The sequence below is a fragment of the Oncorhynchus tshawytscha genome, linkage group LG20 (assembly GCF_018296145.1).
Source record: "Oncorhynchus tshawytscha isolate Ot180627B linkage group LG20, Otsh_v2.0, whole genome shotgun sequence".
In the NCBI taxonomy this organism is placed as follows: Eukaryota; Metazoa; Chordata; class Actinopteri; order Salmoniformes; family Salmonidae; genus Oncorhynchus; species Oncorhynchus tshawytscha.
Genome location: NC_056448.1, coordinates 52,227,646 through 52,243,870, shown reverse-complemented (window position 1 = coordinate 52,243,870; position 16,225 = coordinate 52,227,646). Strand labels below are relative to the sequence as shown.

The window sequence follows — 16,225 nt, the reverse complement described above, 5'->3', positions numbered from 1 at the left end:
GGAGGCGGCCCATCAAGAAGTCCTGTTGCACAGGGTGGGGTTCAGACCCAGGGCCCCGAGTTTAATGATGAGCTATAGTCAATGAACAGCATTCTTATATCGGTATTTCTCTTGTCCAGATGGGATAGGGCAGTGTGCAGTGCATTGTCTGTAGATCTATTGGGGCGGTAAGCAAATTGAAGTGGCTCTAGGGTGTTTGGTAAGGTAGAGGTGATATAATCCTTATGTAGTCTCTCAAAACACTGTATGATGACAGAAGTGAGTGCTACTGGGGCAATTTATTTATTTAGTTCAGTTATATTTGCTTTCTCGGGTACAGGAACAATGGTGGACATCTTGAAGCAAGTGGGGACAGCAGACTGGGATAGGGAGAGATTGAATATGTCTGTAAACACTCCAACCAGCTGGTCTGCGCATGTTGTGAGGACGCGGCTAGGGATGCCATCTGGGCCGGCAGCCTTGCGAGGGTTAACACGCTTAAAATGTCTTACGTCGGCCACGGAGAAGGAGATCCTACAGTCCTTGGTAGCGGGCTACGTCTGTGGCACTCCTCAAAGCAGGCGAAGAAGATGTTTAGCTTGTCCGGAAGCAAGACCTCGGTGTCTGCGACGTGTCTGGTTTTGTCTGTAGACCCTGCCACATACGTCTCGTGTCTGAGCCGTTCAAATGCGACTCCACTTGTCTCTATACTGACGTTTTGCCTGTTTGATTGCCTTACGGAGGGAATAACTACACTGTTTTGTATTCTGCCATATTCTCAGTCACCTTGCCATGGTTAAATGTGGTGGTTCGCGCTTTCATTTATTCCACGAATAAACCTTGGTATGACCATCTTAAAACAATTCCATATGTTATCTTACTAGAACCTCTTTACCCCGGCGTAGACAGGACTTAGACTCGAGTTAAGTCTTATTAAAACGTTCAGTGAAAGTGTAGTAGTAGGAAAAAAACATCAAAATGAACTACAATTTCAATTCTCAGAGCGTTACTAAAACCTCCAGGAAAATGCTCAGGAACCAGAGTAAAATGTTCTTCGAACCTCCCTGCAACCTAAAAATACGTTCACTTACATTATCAGAAAAAACGTTCAGTTTTACCAGTAACGAAATGTATGGCTTTATTCCCAGAACCAATAGAAAACCCAAAACTTTAGTTCCGAAAACATTTCAAGGAACCAAATGTGCTAGCTGGGTAGATTACATTACATGTACCAAGATCCTCCAACAACACCTAGATCTAAAGGCTAAACAAGAACCATGGTTTCTCCCAGGTTGTTCTATCATGAGTCTGCATTGTTACGTTTATACAGGTTGTTCTATCATGAGTCTGCATTGTTACGTTTATACAGGTTGTTCTATCATGAGTCTGCATTGTTACGTTTATACAGGTTGTTCTATCATGAGTCTGCATTGTTACCTTTATACAGGTTGTTATATCATGAGTCTGCATTGTTACGTTTATACAGGTTGTTATATCATGAGTCTGCATTGTTACCTTTATACAGGTTGTTATATCATGAGTCTGCATTGTTACGTTTATACAGGTTGTTCTATCATGAGTCTGCATTGTTACCTTTATACAGGTTGTTATATCATGAGTCTGCATTTTTACGTTTATACAGGTTGTTATATCAGAGTCTATAATTAACCACACATCAGTCTGATGTGGTGGTGGAGGAGGATGATGTGGTGGTGGTAGAGGAAGAGGATGTGGTGGTGGTGGAGGAAGAGGAAGAAGAGGATGTGGTGGTGGAGGAGGAAAATAATGTGGTGGTGGATGATGTGGTGATAGAGGATGATGTGGTGGTGGAAGAGGATGTGGTGGTGGTGGTGGAGGAAGAGGATGTGGTGGAGGAGGAAGATGATGTGGTGGAGGAGGAAGAGGATGTGGTGGAGGAGGATGAAGAGGATGTGGTGAAGGAGGAAGAAGAGGATGTGGTGGTGGTGGAGGAGGAGGATGTGGTGGAGGAGGAAGAGGATGTGGTGGAGGAGGAAGAAGAGGATGTGGTGGTGGTGGAGGATGTGGTGGAGGAGGAAGAGGATGTGGTGGTGGTGGAGGATGATGTGGTGTTGGTGGAGGAAGAGGATGTGGTGGAGGAGGAAGAGGATGTGGTGGAGGAGGAAGAAGAGGATGTGGTGGTAGAGGATGATGTGGGGGTGGTGGTGGAGGAAGAGGATGTGGTGGGTTTCAGGGCAGCAGAATGTGGCCTTCATCGACCTGGCCAAGGCTTTCGACTCTGTCAATCACCACATTCTTATCGGCAGACTCAACAGCCTTGGTTTCTCAAATGACTGCCTTGCCCGGTTCACCAACTACTTCTCAGATAAAGTTCAGTGTGTCAAATTGGATGGCCTGTTTTCCGGACCTCTGGCAGTCTCTATGGGGGTACCACAGGGTTCAATTCTCGGGCCGACTCTTTTCTCTGTATATATCAACGATGTCGCTCTTGCTGCTGGTGATTTCTTGATCCACCTCTACGCAGACGACACCATTCTGTATACCTCTGGCCCTTCTTTGGACACTGTGTTAACAAACCTTTGAACGAGCTTCGATGCCATACAACACTCCTTCCGTGGCCTCCAATTGCTCTTAAATGCTAGTAAAACTAAATGCATGCTTTTCAACCAATCGCTACACACACCCGCCCGCCCAACTAGCATCTTTACTTTGGACGGTTCTGACTTAGAATATGTGGACAACTACAAATACCTAGGTGTCTGGCTAGACTGTAAACTCTCCTTCCAGACTCATATTAAACATCTCCAATCCAAAATTAAATCCAGGATTGGCTTCCTATTTCGCAACAGAGCCACCTTCACTCACACTGACAAACATACCCACGTAAACTGACTATCCTACCGATCCTTGACTTCGGCGATGTCATTTACAAAATAGCCTCCAACACTCTACTCAGCAAATTGGATGCAGTTTATCACAGTGCCATCCATTTTGTCAACAAAGCCCCATATACCACCCACCACTACAACCTGTATGCTCTCATCAGCTGGCCCTCGCTACATATTTGTCGCCAAACCCACTAGCTCCAGGTCATCTATAAGTCTTTGGTAGGTAAAGCTCCGCCTTATCTCAGCTCACTGGTCACCATAACAACACTTGTCATCCCCAAAGCCAACACCTCATTTGGCCTCCTTTCCTTCCAGTTCTCTGCTGCCAATGACTGGAACGAATTGTAAAAATCGCTGAAGTTGGAGACTTATATCTCCCTCAATAACTTTAAGCATCAGCTATCTGAGCATCTTACCGATCGCTGCAGCTGTACACAGCCCATCTGTAAATAGCCCATCCCACTACCTACCTCATCCCCACATTGTTTTTATTTACTTTGCTGCTCTTTTGCTCACCAGTATCTCTACTTGCATATCATCATCTGCACATCTATCACTCCAGTGTTAATGCTAAATTGTATTAACTTCACTACTATGGCCTATTTATTGCCTTACCTCCTTACTCCATTTGCATACACTGTATACAGATTTTTTCTATTGTGGTATTGACTGTACGTTTGTTTATTCCATGTGTAACTCTGTGTTGTTGTTTGTGTCTCACTGCATTGCTCTATCTTGGCCAGGTCGCATTTGTAAATGAGAACTTGTTCTCAACTGGCCTACCTGGTTAAATAAAGGTGAAATACCTTGTTGATAGTGTTGTTAAGAAGGTAGAAACTAGGGCCTGTAGGACCTGCCTTGTTGACAGTGTTGTTAAGAAGGTAGAAACTAGGGCCTGTAGGACCTGCCTTGTTGACAGTGTTGTTAAGAAGGTAGAAACTAGGGCCTGTAGGACCTGCCTTGTTGACAGTGTTGTTAAGAAGGTAGAAACTAGGGCCTGTAGGACCTGCCTTGTTGACAGTGTTGTTAAGAAGGTAGAAACTAGGGCCTGTAGGACCTGCCTTGTTGACAGTGTTGTTAAGAAGGTAGAAACTAGGGCCTGCAGGACGTGCCTTGTTGACAGTGCTGTTAAGAATGTAGAAACTAGAGCCTGCAGGACCTGCCTTGTTGACAGTCCTGTTAAGAAGGTAAAAACTAGGGCCTGTAGGAGGTGAATCAGTGCCTTATGGACATACTTCTCCCCATCTTAGCTGCTGTTGTATCAACATGTTTTCACCATGACAGTTTACAATGCAGGATAACTCTGGTTTCAGGGCAGCAGAATGTGGCCTTTGGAGGTTCCAAAGCAGTATACCCAGCTAGGTCATTTGGTAATCTTAGAAGTTTTTGGTTTCCCATTGGTTCAGGGAATGAAGCCATAGCTTCCATGACTGGTAAAACGTAAACATGTTTTAAAACTTTCTGAGAATGGAGGTGAACATTTTGCTTGTTCTGGGAACTTTAATTGTTAGATTGCAGGGCAGTTCTGAGAACGTTTTACTATGGTTCCCTGGAAATGATAAGTTATTTAAAGGTATGTTTCAATAACACTTAACAACACATCTTTAGTTTGGTTGAACTATTTCAAACCCCAAGCAGAGATTGGACACAGGGAAATGAATTTGTTTAGGCATTAATCATGCAAACACATTTTGTTATTGTGGCAAAGCATCAGTAAGATTCAAACCAGTTTGTAGAACCCTTTCCTTTCCACAGAGGGTTCTACATGGAACCCAAATGGTTCTACATGGAACCAGAAAGGGTTCTCCAATGAGGACAACTGAAGAACCATTTTGGAACCCTTTTTTCTAAGAGTGTTCTTTAGAGGTTCTAGATCAGTAGAATGAGTTCTTTAGAGGTTCCAGAGCACCTTTAGCTGTGAGGATTTACAGTCTTAGGTAAAAATGGTTCCAAAAGGGTTCTTTGACTGTCCCCATAGAATAACCGTTTTTGGTTCCAGATAGAATACCTATTTTGAGATCCATGGAGAACCCTCTGTGGAAAGGGTTCTACATGGAACCCAAAATTGTTATACATGGAACCAAAAAGGGTTTTTTCAAAGGGTTCTCCTACTGGGACAGCTGAATAACCCCTTTTGGTTCTAGATATCTCCATTTTATCCCAAGAGGGTAGCTACTTATCTCAGGTAATCCCCTGGGCAGCATAAAGCATTCCTCCTGTACATGGAGACTCCTGGGAACAACAGCTAGCCAACAACTAGCATAGTGTAGCGTGGGACAGAATTATAAATACATATATAAACCCCCTCACACCCTCATGATGACACCTCCTTCCAAAACCACTTTACAATCCCCAGACCCCCCCCTCTTCTCTCCTCTCCCCTCCTAACCCAGCCCAAAATAGAGCAGACTGGGACTATCAGCTGCATCAGATCATGGGTCTGATGTGACGCTTCCCTCCCTTTAGCCTCCTCAGTGGGTCAGCAGAGACTGTCAGCAGAGGCTGTCAGCAGAGGCTGTCAGCAGAGACTGTCAGCAGAGACAGACTGGTAAAGCAGATATTCATAACCCCTTCAAAAAGATAATGTGTCCCAAATGACAACCTATTTCTATATGACACTACTTTTGACCAGAGTCCTATGGGTGCCATTTGGGATACAGCCAGAGAGAGCTCTGTTGACTGTATCCAGGAACACTCAGGAGACAACAGAGGAAGTGGTGCTGAAATGAAATGGCACAAAGACTAACTATGGCCTAGCTGATTTCTTTGGTCTAGCTCCCTGAATGGCTGCCATTACGTGTCAACTGGACACATGCACACATACTATAAAGTCATTCCCATAATGGATCCATCATGGCCGGCTGATTCGTCTGACTCCCATGTTAAACCATGCTACTGGATCCCAGGTCAGCACCTCAGACCCCCAGAGGATCCATCATGGCTGGCTGATTTGGCTGACTCCCATGTTAAACCATGCTACTGGATCCCAGGTCAGCACCCCAGACCCCCAGAGGATCCATCATGGCAACCTGGACCCACAGTTAAACGGATGGATGATAGGTCAACACCTGGGTGGTTCAGTATGCCAGACCCCCAGAGCATCACAAGTCCTTCACCACATAGCAGTGATGTATTAGGTTCAGCAGTCCTTCACCACATAGCAGTGATGTATTAGGTTCAGCAGGCCTTCACCACATAGCAGTGATGTATTAGGTTCAGGAGTCCTACATCACATAGCAGTGATGGATCAGGTTCAGGAGTCCTACACCACATAGCAGTGATGGATCAGGTTCAGGAGTCCTTCACCACATAGCAGTGATGGATTAGGTTCAGGAGTCCTTCACCACATAGCAGTGATGGATTAGGTTCAGGAGTCCTTCACCACATAGCAGTGATGGATCAGGTTCAGGAGTCCTACACCACATAGCAGTGATGGATCAGGTTCAGGAGTCCTTCACCACATAGCAGTGATGGATTAGGTTCAGGAGTCCTTCACCACATAGCAGTGATGGATTAGGTTCAGGAGTCCTTCACCATGTAGCCGTGATGGATCAGGTTCAGGAGTCCTACACCACATAGCAGTGATGTATTAGGTTCAGGAGTCCTTCACCATGTAGCCGTGATGGATCAGGTTCAGGAGTCCTTCACCACATAGCAGTGATGGATTAGGTTCAGGAGTCCTTCACCACATAGCAGTGATGGATCAGGTTCAGGAGTCCTTCACCACATAGCAGTGATGGATCAGGTTCAGGAGTCCTTCACCACATAGCCGTGATGGATTAGGTTCAGGAGTCCTTCACCACGTAGCCGTGATGGATTAGGTTCAGGAGTCCTTCACCACATAGCAGTGATGGATCAGGTTCAGGGTCTATATGAGGTGATTACTTTGTATATCTGTTATTATTGTGTTGTTCTTCAGAGCCCCAGGTCTCCAGCCCATTAAGCCCTTCACCATGGTAGCAGTGAAGATGCTGAAGGAAGAAGCATCTGCTGACATGCAGAACGACTTTCAGAGAGAAGCCGCTCTCATGGCTGAGTTTGACCACCCCAACATCGTCAGGCTGCTAGGTGAGTTAGTTTGACCACCCCAACATCGTCAGGCTGCTAGGTGAGTTAGTTTGACCACCCCAACATCGTCAGGCTGCTAGGTGAGTTAGTTTGACCACCCCAACATCGTCAGGCTGCTAGGTGAGTTAGTTTGACCACCCCAACATAGTCAGGCTTCTAGGTGAGTTAGTTAGTTTAACCATCCCAACATTGTCAGGATACTAAGTGAGTTAGTTTGACCACCCTAACATTGTCAGGCTGCTAGGTAGGGTAGTTTGATCACCCAAACATGGTCAGGGTACTAGGTGAGTTAGTTAGTTTAACCATCCCAACATTGTCAGGATACTAGGTGAGTTAGTTTGACAACCCCAACATTGTCAGGATACTAGGTGAGTTAGTTTGACCACCCCAACAAAGTCAGGCTACTAGGCGAGTTAGTTAGCTTGACCACCCCAACATAGTCAGGATACTAGGTGAGTTAGTTAGTTTGACCACCCCAACATAGTCAGGATACTAGGTGGGTTAGTTAGTTTGACCACCCCAACATGGTTAGGATACTAGGTGAGTTAGGTTGGGGGTGACCCTTTGTGTGCGCTGTAGGATAGGGACAAGTCATGCATGTCATCCCGGTCCCCAGAAACCAGTGTCACCAGATTAATTCCATAGTTGCAGTGACACTGTAGTTATTCTGGTAACACACTATGTTTACATCAGAAAGGACAGAGGTCACAAAGTATTTGGTTTGTATGCTATGAGGCAACACTGGCGTATGTGTGTTCGTGTCCTCTCCTCCAGGTGTGTGTGCGGTGGGGAAGCCCATGTGTCTGATGTTTGAGTACATGTCTTACGGAGACCTGAACGAGTACCTGCGCCGCCGTAGTCCCACCCAGCAACACAGCCTGAGCCAGGCCAGCCTATCAGGACGCAGCTTCTCCTCTGAACTGGAGTTGGGGCCACTGTGCTGCGAAGAACAGCTGTTCATATCAAAGCAGGTGCAACAAAACGTTAATACACACACCGTACTAGTCAAAAGTTCGGACACACCTACTCATTCAAGGGTTTTTCACTATTTTTACAATTTTCTACATTGTAATAGTGAAGACATCACAACTATGAAATAACATATGAAATCATGTAGTAACCAAAAAAGTTTTAAACAAATCAAAATATATTTTAGATTTTAGATTCTAAGTAGCCATCCTTTGCCTTGATGACAGCTTTGCAAACACTTGGCATTCTCTCAACCAGCTTAACCTGGAATGCTATTCCAACAGTCTTGAAGGAGTTCCCACATATGCTGAGCACTTGTTGGCTGCTTTTACTTCACTCTGCAGTTTAACTCATCCTAAACCAGCTCAATTGTTTTGAGGTCGGGAGATTGTGGAGGCCAGGTCATCTGATGGTTAAGTCTGCCTTGAATTCTAAATAAATCACTGACAGTGTCACAAGCAAAGTGCCATCACACCTCCTCCTCCATGTTTCATAGTTGGAACCACACATGCTGAGATCATCTGTTCACCTATTCTGCGTCTCACAAAGACATGGCGGTTGGAACCAAAAATCTCAAATTTAGAGTCATCAGTCCAAAGGATAGATTTCCACCAGTCTAATGTTCATTGTTCATGTTTCTTGGCCTAATCAAGTCTCTTCTTCTTATTGGTGTCCTTTAGTAGTGGTTTCTTTGCAGCAATTCAACCATGAAATTCTGATTCACACAGTCTCTTCTGAACAGTTGATGTTGAGATGTGTCTGTTTACTTGAACTCGAATTTGGGCTGCAATCTGAGGTGTAGTTAACTCTAATGAACTTATCTTCTGCAGCAGAGGTAACTCTGGGTCTTCCTTTCCTGTGGCAGTCCTCATGACAGCCAGGTAACTCTAATGAACTTATCCTCTACAGCAGAGGTAACTTTGGGTCTTCCTTTCCTGTGACAGTCCTCATGACAGCCAGTTTCATCATAGTGCTTGATGGTTTTTGCGACTGCACTTGAAGAAACTTAATGTGATAATGATGGATTGTCGTTTCTCTTTGCTTATTTGAGCTGTTCTTTCCATAATATGGACTTGGTCTTTTTCCAAATTGGGCTATCTTCTGTATACCACCTCTATCTTGTCACAACACACCTGATTGGCTCAAACGCATTAAGAAGGAAAGATATTCCACAAATGAACTTTTAACAAGGCACACCTGTTAATTGAAATGCATTCCAGGTGACTACCTCATGAAGTTGGTTGAGAGAATGCCAAGAGTGTGCAAAGCTGTCATCAAGGCAAAGGGTGGCTACTTTGATAAATCTCAAATATAAAATATATTTTGATTTGTTAATCACTTTTTCGGGTTACCACATGTGTTATTTCATAGTGCTGATGTGTTCACTGTAGAAAATAGTACAAATAGAAAAAGAAAAGAAAAACCCTTGAATGAGTAGGTGTGTCCAAACTTTTGACTGGTACTGAAAGGATTAAATTTTTTCTTTAATTCAACATTACAATACAGACAGTAGAAATGTTAATATTGTTAGCATTTCCCATAGAAAACATGACACACTTAGCTGCCATGCTAACAGAGAGTATTAGGCTAATTGTAGGGAACTGTTAGCATTTCCCATAGAAAACATGACACACTTAGCTGCCATGCTAACTGTAGGGAACTGTTAGCATTTCCCATAGAAAACATGACACACTTAGCTGCCATGCTAACTGTAGGAACTGTTAGCATTTCCCATAGAAAACATGACACACTTAGCTGCCATGCTAACTGTAGGGAACTGTTAGCATTTCCCATAGAAAACATGACACACTTAGCTGCCATGCTAACAGAGAGTATTAGGCTAATTGTAGGGAACTGTTAGCATTTCCCGTATAAAAACATGTGAAACTTAGCTGCGATGCTTATACTAGATTACCAACAAAAACAGTTATTACTAAAACAGGAAACTTTTAGGATTTCCCATATGAAAACAAGAGACATCGAGCCATCAAGCCAACACTAGCTGGGCATGAACAGTTGTATATTTTCATGACGGCTAATGCTACCAAGCTAACTCTTGGTTTCCCATTCTCTTCGCCAGGTTGCGGCGGGCATGGCATACCTATCGGAACGGAAGTTCGTCCACCGCGACCTGGCCACCCGGAACTGCCTCGTAGGAGAGGAGATGGTGGTTAAGATCGCCGACTTCGGTTTATCCAGAAACATCTACTCTGCTGACTACTACAAGGCCAATGAGAACGATGCTATCCCCATCCGCTGGATGCCCCCGGAGTCCATCTTCTACAACCGTTACACCACGGAGTCGGACGTGTGGGCCTACGGGGTCCTTCTCTGGGAGATCTTCTCCCACGGCATGCAGCCGTACTACGGCATGGCCCATGAAGAGGTCATCTACTACGTTAGAGATGGCCACATCTTGGCCTGCCCTGAGAACTGTCCTGTAGAACTGTTCAATCTGATGAGACTGTGTTGGAGCGGACACCCCACAGACAGACCCAGCTTCAGTAGTATCCATCGTATCCTGGAACGGATTCACGAGCAGACGCTGAGACCGGCCATGCCGACGCCAGAGTTAAGGCCCACTCTATCCACCCTGCCAACCTTGCCTGCCTTGCCTAACCTATCTCCCTTTTCCCCCCACCCTGCCCTGTGCCCTGTGCCCGGGGCCGTAGCCAATTGATTGAAACGGCAAGCTGCCAGGCATTTACTCAAATGTACAGTCATTAGTGATTTTAATAGATCCTGTCCCTCCCCAGAGCAAAAATCTCTGGATCCTGTGTCGTCTCAGACTCAAATAATGTTGGTCAGGACAGGGGGCATCATTGTTCATATCCACTGATTCATGGTGAAGAAGACCAGCGATAGTAGAAATGAATGTTGTTGGTCAGGACAGGGGCAGCAGACTGATGAAATGACATGAACTAAGTATAGTGCCAAGACAACTGGATATTTAGGAGAGGCTGATATCGGAGAAGAAGTCGTGGCGGATGACAGAGGTTAGAGAGCTAATGTACAGATAGTACAGTCAATTCATTCAGTACTTAACTAGTACAGTCAATTCATACAGTACTTAACTAGTACAGTCAATTCATTCAGTACATAACTAGTACAGTCAATTCATTCAGTACAACTAGTACAGTCAATTCATTCAGTACTTAACTAGTACAGTCAATTCATTCAGTACTTAACTAGTACAGTCAATTCATTCAGTACTTAACTAGTACAGTCAATTCATACAGTACTTAACTAGTACAGTCAATTCATTCAGTACTTCACTAGTACATCATTTAAGCATACTGACAATATGCCATCAAATAGGCTCAGCATATTCCAGCAGCGATATTTATATATATATGTACTGTAGGTTTAGCTTATTTTTAGACAAATAGCTATTCCACTTTTGGGCATTCTCATTATGTTGTACTATTGGTCCTTTTTTAATCTTGTATACTTTATCGACACATTTAGATAGAATGATTCTTATAGACTTGAGCACAGCTTTTTGTGTTGACTGGGTAGTGGTCATTCTAGGTTAACAACGGTCAGTTTGAAATGCATTGCAACAAATGTCTTCTAATAAGCTGTTTGAATTCTTATGTGAATTTCTGGAGATTTGTTGGATGTTGTGTTGGTTGTGGTGTTGAGTTGGATATTGGTTTGTGAAGAGTGTCAATTATTATTTTAAGTTAAATTAAACGTGTGTGATCATCAGCACAACATTGATTTATATATATGATCAATTAACTAAAATGTTTTAGACCCCTTGTGACCTTTTTAAAATGTGTGGTTCGATACCGATTGTTTCAATAGAACCGTTTTTGCTCATCTCACATAAACAATGATCCATAAGCCCATGTAGTGTAGACACATCAACCCTTTACTAGCAGTATAAAGAACCCTTATTTCTGAGACTGTGTGTCCCAAATGTCACGTTATTCCCTACGTAGTGCACTGGATAGGGAATGGGGTATAATTTGATTCCCTGCATAGTGCACTGAATAGGGAATGAGGTGTAATTTGATTTCCTACATAGTTCACTGAATAGGGGATGAATAGGGGATGAGGTGTAATTTGATTGCCTAGTAAATCATAATTGTTGTATCGGTCAACATGTTTGTTACAGATCTTGTATGATAGATGGCACTGTTTCACCACAATCACCCTCAGTTCAATAAACCTTTGGTCCATAAAGAAAGTCTAGGGCACATAATTGTTCCAGCATGTGCTCTTTCTCTGAAGTGAACATAGACAACGTGGACACAATAGAACTCTTTACCAAACCAACACACAAGATTCACCACCTCCACCAGACAAACCAACATAAATGTTCCTCTAATGATTTTAACAGTTTGCAAATAAACTGGATTCAGAAAGTGAAGAAAAAGGCAACATGCTCAACCATGAGGAATCATTTACTGGAGTTTCTAGCTCTCCGTCGGTTCCCATCACTTGTTAGCTAGCTGAACTTCCAAGTGTCTTGACTAGTTAGTGGACTAACGGTACCACTGGTGTAGTTAGCAACCTCTTGGCTAAACCTCCATCCGGTTTGTTTGGCAGTGCTGTTTCTTCAGCATGTTACCCCACCATTCAAACACCTTTTACCTTGAGTTACTTGGTTTACACACTACGTCTGCACTTGGTTTCTCACGCTACGGCTCGACTAGCTGGCTATCATCACTCAGGCTAATTATCTAGCATCCCTGTTGGCTCTACTTTAATAATACCGCCACCCTGGTAAATAAAGCTTTCTGGTTCTGCTTCCCTGGCTCCTGGGGTACACTCCATTCTGGATTTACGGCACCTCAACAAGCATCTGAGAGTCTACACATTTCAAATGCCAAAGCATTGCATGCTGTCAGATTGGAACACGTGGTTCACCACAGTAAAGCTTAAGAAGTTTATCCTGCAGGAGATATCTAACGTTTCCCTTCAGGGGCATAGCCTACGAATATCTCACCTTACCATTCCGTCTGCCCCTTGACCCACGGACATTCACCAAGTGTGCCGAAGCCCCCCTAGCCACCCTATCCCCCCTACAGGATAGAGGCTTAAGAGTCCTGACGTACATCGATGACTGGTTGATCTGGACATTTGGGCTCAGGCAACGGAGCACACAGCCCAGCTGTTGTCGCACCTGCTTGCTCTAGGCTTCAGGATAAATTGTGCCAAAGGCTTGCTCTTACCGACCCAGCAGAACATGATTAGGGGATTGTCTCTGGACTCCTTAGCCTGTCGAGCAGCCCTCACCATAGCGAGAGCCACGGCTTTTCGCCACTTCCTCTGTGTTTTGCCTGGAAACATCAGTCACATACTGGATGTGTCTTCACAGGCAATCAGTGTGTTTTACAAGTGTCCCATAGTAAGATGTCGAACCGGGTGGACTGAAAGAGAACTTTGGGTTATGGTGTGTAACCCCGGTTCTCTGAAGGAGTTCAGGGAGACATCCCACCAGATCTCTTGTAAGACGCATGTAAGAGGTAGTTCTTAGAATGAGGAAACCAGAGCAGTGCAGGGTGTTATATAGACAAGAGGGGTATACACCCACAAACTCTGATTGGCCTGTTAAAACATTTCCTTTCCTTGTTGATGAACTTTGAAAAAAATCTACCAGTCAAGTTTGGACACCAACTGATTCAAGTTGTTCCTTTTTATTTTTACTATTTTCTACATTGTAGTATAACAGTGAAGACATCAAAACTATGAAATAACACATATGGAATCATGTAGTAACCGAAACAAGTGTTAAACAAATTAATATATATTTTATATTCTTCAAAGTATCCATCCTTTGCCTTGATGACAGCTTTGCACACGCTTGGCATTCTCTCAACCAGCTTCATGAGGTCATCACCTGGAATGCATTTCAATTAACAGGTGTGCCTTGTGAAAAGTTAATTTGTGGAATTGCTTTCCTTAATGCGTTTGAGACAATCAGTTGTGTTGTGACAAGGTAGGGGTGGTATACAGAAGATAGCTCTATTTGGTAAAAGACCCAAGTCCATATTATGGCAAAAATAGCTCAAATAAGCAAAGAGAAACGATAGTCCATCATTACTTTAAGACATGAAGGTCAGTCAATCGGGAACATTTCAAGAACTTTGATAGTTTCTTTAAGTGCAGTCGTAAAAACCATCAAGCGCTATGATGAAACTGGCTCTCATGAGGACCGCCACAGGAAAGGAAGACCCTGAATTACCTCTGCTGTTGAGGATAAGTTCATTAGAGTTACCAGCCTCAAATTTCAGCCCAAATAAATGCTTCACAGAGTTCAAGTAACAGACACATTTCCACATCAACTGTTCAGAGGTCGAATTGCTGCAAAGAAACCACAACTTAAGGACACCAATAAGAAGAGACTTGCTTGGGCCAAGAAATGCAAGCGATGGAAATTTGTCCTTTGGTCTGAGTCCAAATTTGAGATTTATTTGTTCCAACCACAATGCTTTCAGAAAGTATTCCGATCCCTTGACTTTTCCAAATTGTTTTTTAACGTTACAGACTTATTCTAAAATTGTTTTCCCCCTCATCAATCAACGTATATACCCCATAATGACAAAGCAAAAAAAACGTTTTTTATTGACATAAATATTCAGACCCTTTACTCAGTACTTTGTTGAAGCACCTTTGGTGTCGATTATAGCCTCAAGTCTTCTTGGGTATAAAGCTACAGGCTTGGCACACCTGTATTTGGAGAGTTACTCCAATTCTTCTCTTCAGATCCTGTCAAGCTCTGTCAGGTTGGATGGGGAGCGTATCTGCACAGCTATTTTCAGGTCTCTCCAGAGATGTTCGATAGGGTTCAAGTCCAGGCTCTGCCTGGGCCACTCAAGGACATTCAGAGACTGGGTTGTTGCCCCAGTCTGAAATCCTGCGTGCTCCGGAGAAGATTTCCTCAAGGATCTCTCTGTACTTTGCTCCATTCATCTTTCCCTCAATACTGACTAGTTTCACAATCCCTGCAGCTGAAAAACATCCCCACATTATGATGCTTCCACCACCATGCTTCACTGTATTTGTATTTTGTATGTATTATGGATCCCCATTATTTCCTGCCAAAGCAGCAATTGCCCTTCCTGGGGTCCAGAAAAATTAAGGCAGTTTATACTATTTTAAAACATTACAATACATTCACATGTTTCACAACACACTGTGTGCCCTCAGGCCCCTACTCCACCACTACCACATATCTACAACACACTGTGTGTCCTCAGGCCCCTACTCCACCACTACCACATATCTACAACACACTGTGTGCACTCAGGCCCCTACTCCACCACTACCACATATCTACAACACACTGTGTGCCCTCAGGCCCCTACTCCACTAACACATATCTACAACACACTGTGTGCCCTCAGGCCCCTACTCCACCACTACCACATATCTACAACACACTGTGTGTCCTCAGGCCCCTACTCCACTAACACATATCTACAACACACTGTGTGCCCTCAGGCCCCTACTCCACCACTACCACATATCTACAACACACTGTGTGTCCTCAGGCCCCTACTCCACTAACACATATCTACAACACACTGTGTGTCCTCAGGCCCCTACTCCACTAACACATATCTACAACACACTGTGTGTCCTCAGGCCCCTACTCCACCACTACCACATATCTACAACACACTGTGTGTCCTCAGGCCCCTACTCCACTACCACATATCTACAACACACTGTGTGCCCTCAGGCCCCTACTCCACCACTACCACATATCTACAACACACTGTGTGACCTCAGGCCCCTACTCCACCACTACCACATATCTACAACACACTGTGTGCCCTCAGGCCCCTACTCCACCACTACCACATATCTACAACACACTGTGTGCCCTCAGGCCCCTACTCCACCGCTACCACATATCTACAGTACACTGTGTGCCCTCAGGCCCCTACTCCACCACTACCACATATCTACAACACACTGTGTGCCCTCAGGCCCCTACTCCACCACTACCACATATCTACAACACACTGTGTGCCCTCAGGCCCCTACACCACCACTACCACATATCTACAGTACACTGTGTTCCCTCAGGCCCCTACTCCACCACTACCACATATCTACAACACACTGTGTGCCCTCAGGCCCCTACTCCACCACTACCACATATCTACAACACACTGTGTGTCCTCAGGCCCCTACTCCACCACTACCACATATCTACAACACACTGTGTGTCCTCAGGCCCCTACTCCACCACTACCACATATCTACAACACACTGTGTGCCCTCAGGCCCCTACTCCACCACTACCACATATCTACAACACACTGTGTGCCCTCAGGCCCCTACTCCACTAACACATATCTACAACACACTGTGTGCCCTCA

At 44.4% G+C, this 16,225-nt stretch overlaps 1 protein-coding gene across 1 annotated transcript in view; it reads left to right on the top strand.

Annotated features, from left to right (window-relative positions):
* Positions 1-12,070, top strand: part of musk (muscle, skeletal, receptor tyrosine kinase) — a gene marked incomplete at its 5' end in the record, with an annotated part of 31,318 nt that extends 19,248 nt beyond the window's left edge. The window contains 3 exon segments of the mRNA XM_042302807.1: positions 6,766-6,914; positions 7,689-7,885; positions 9,964-12,070. Of these exon segments, the coding sequence (XP_042158741.1) occupies positions 6,766-6,914; positions 7,689-7,885; positions 9,964-10,563 (946 nt within the window).
* Between the last annotated feature and the right edge of the window lie 4,155 nt (positions 12,071-16,225).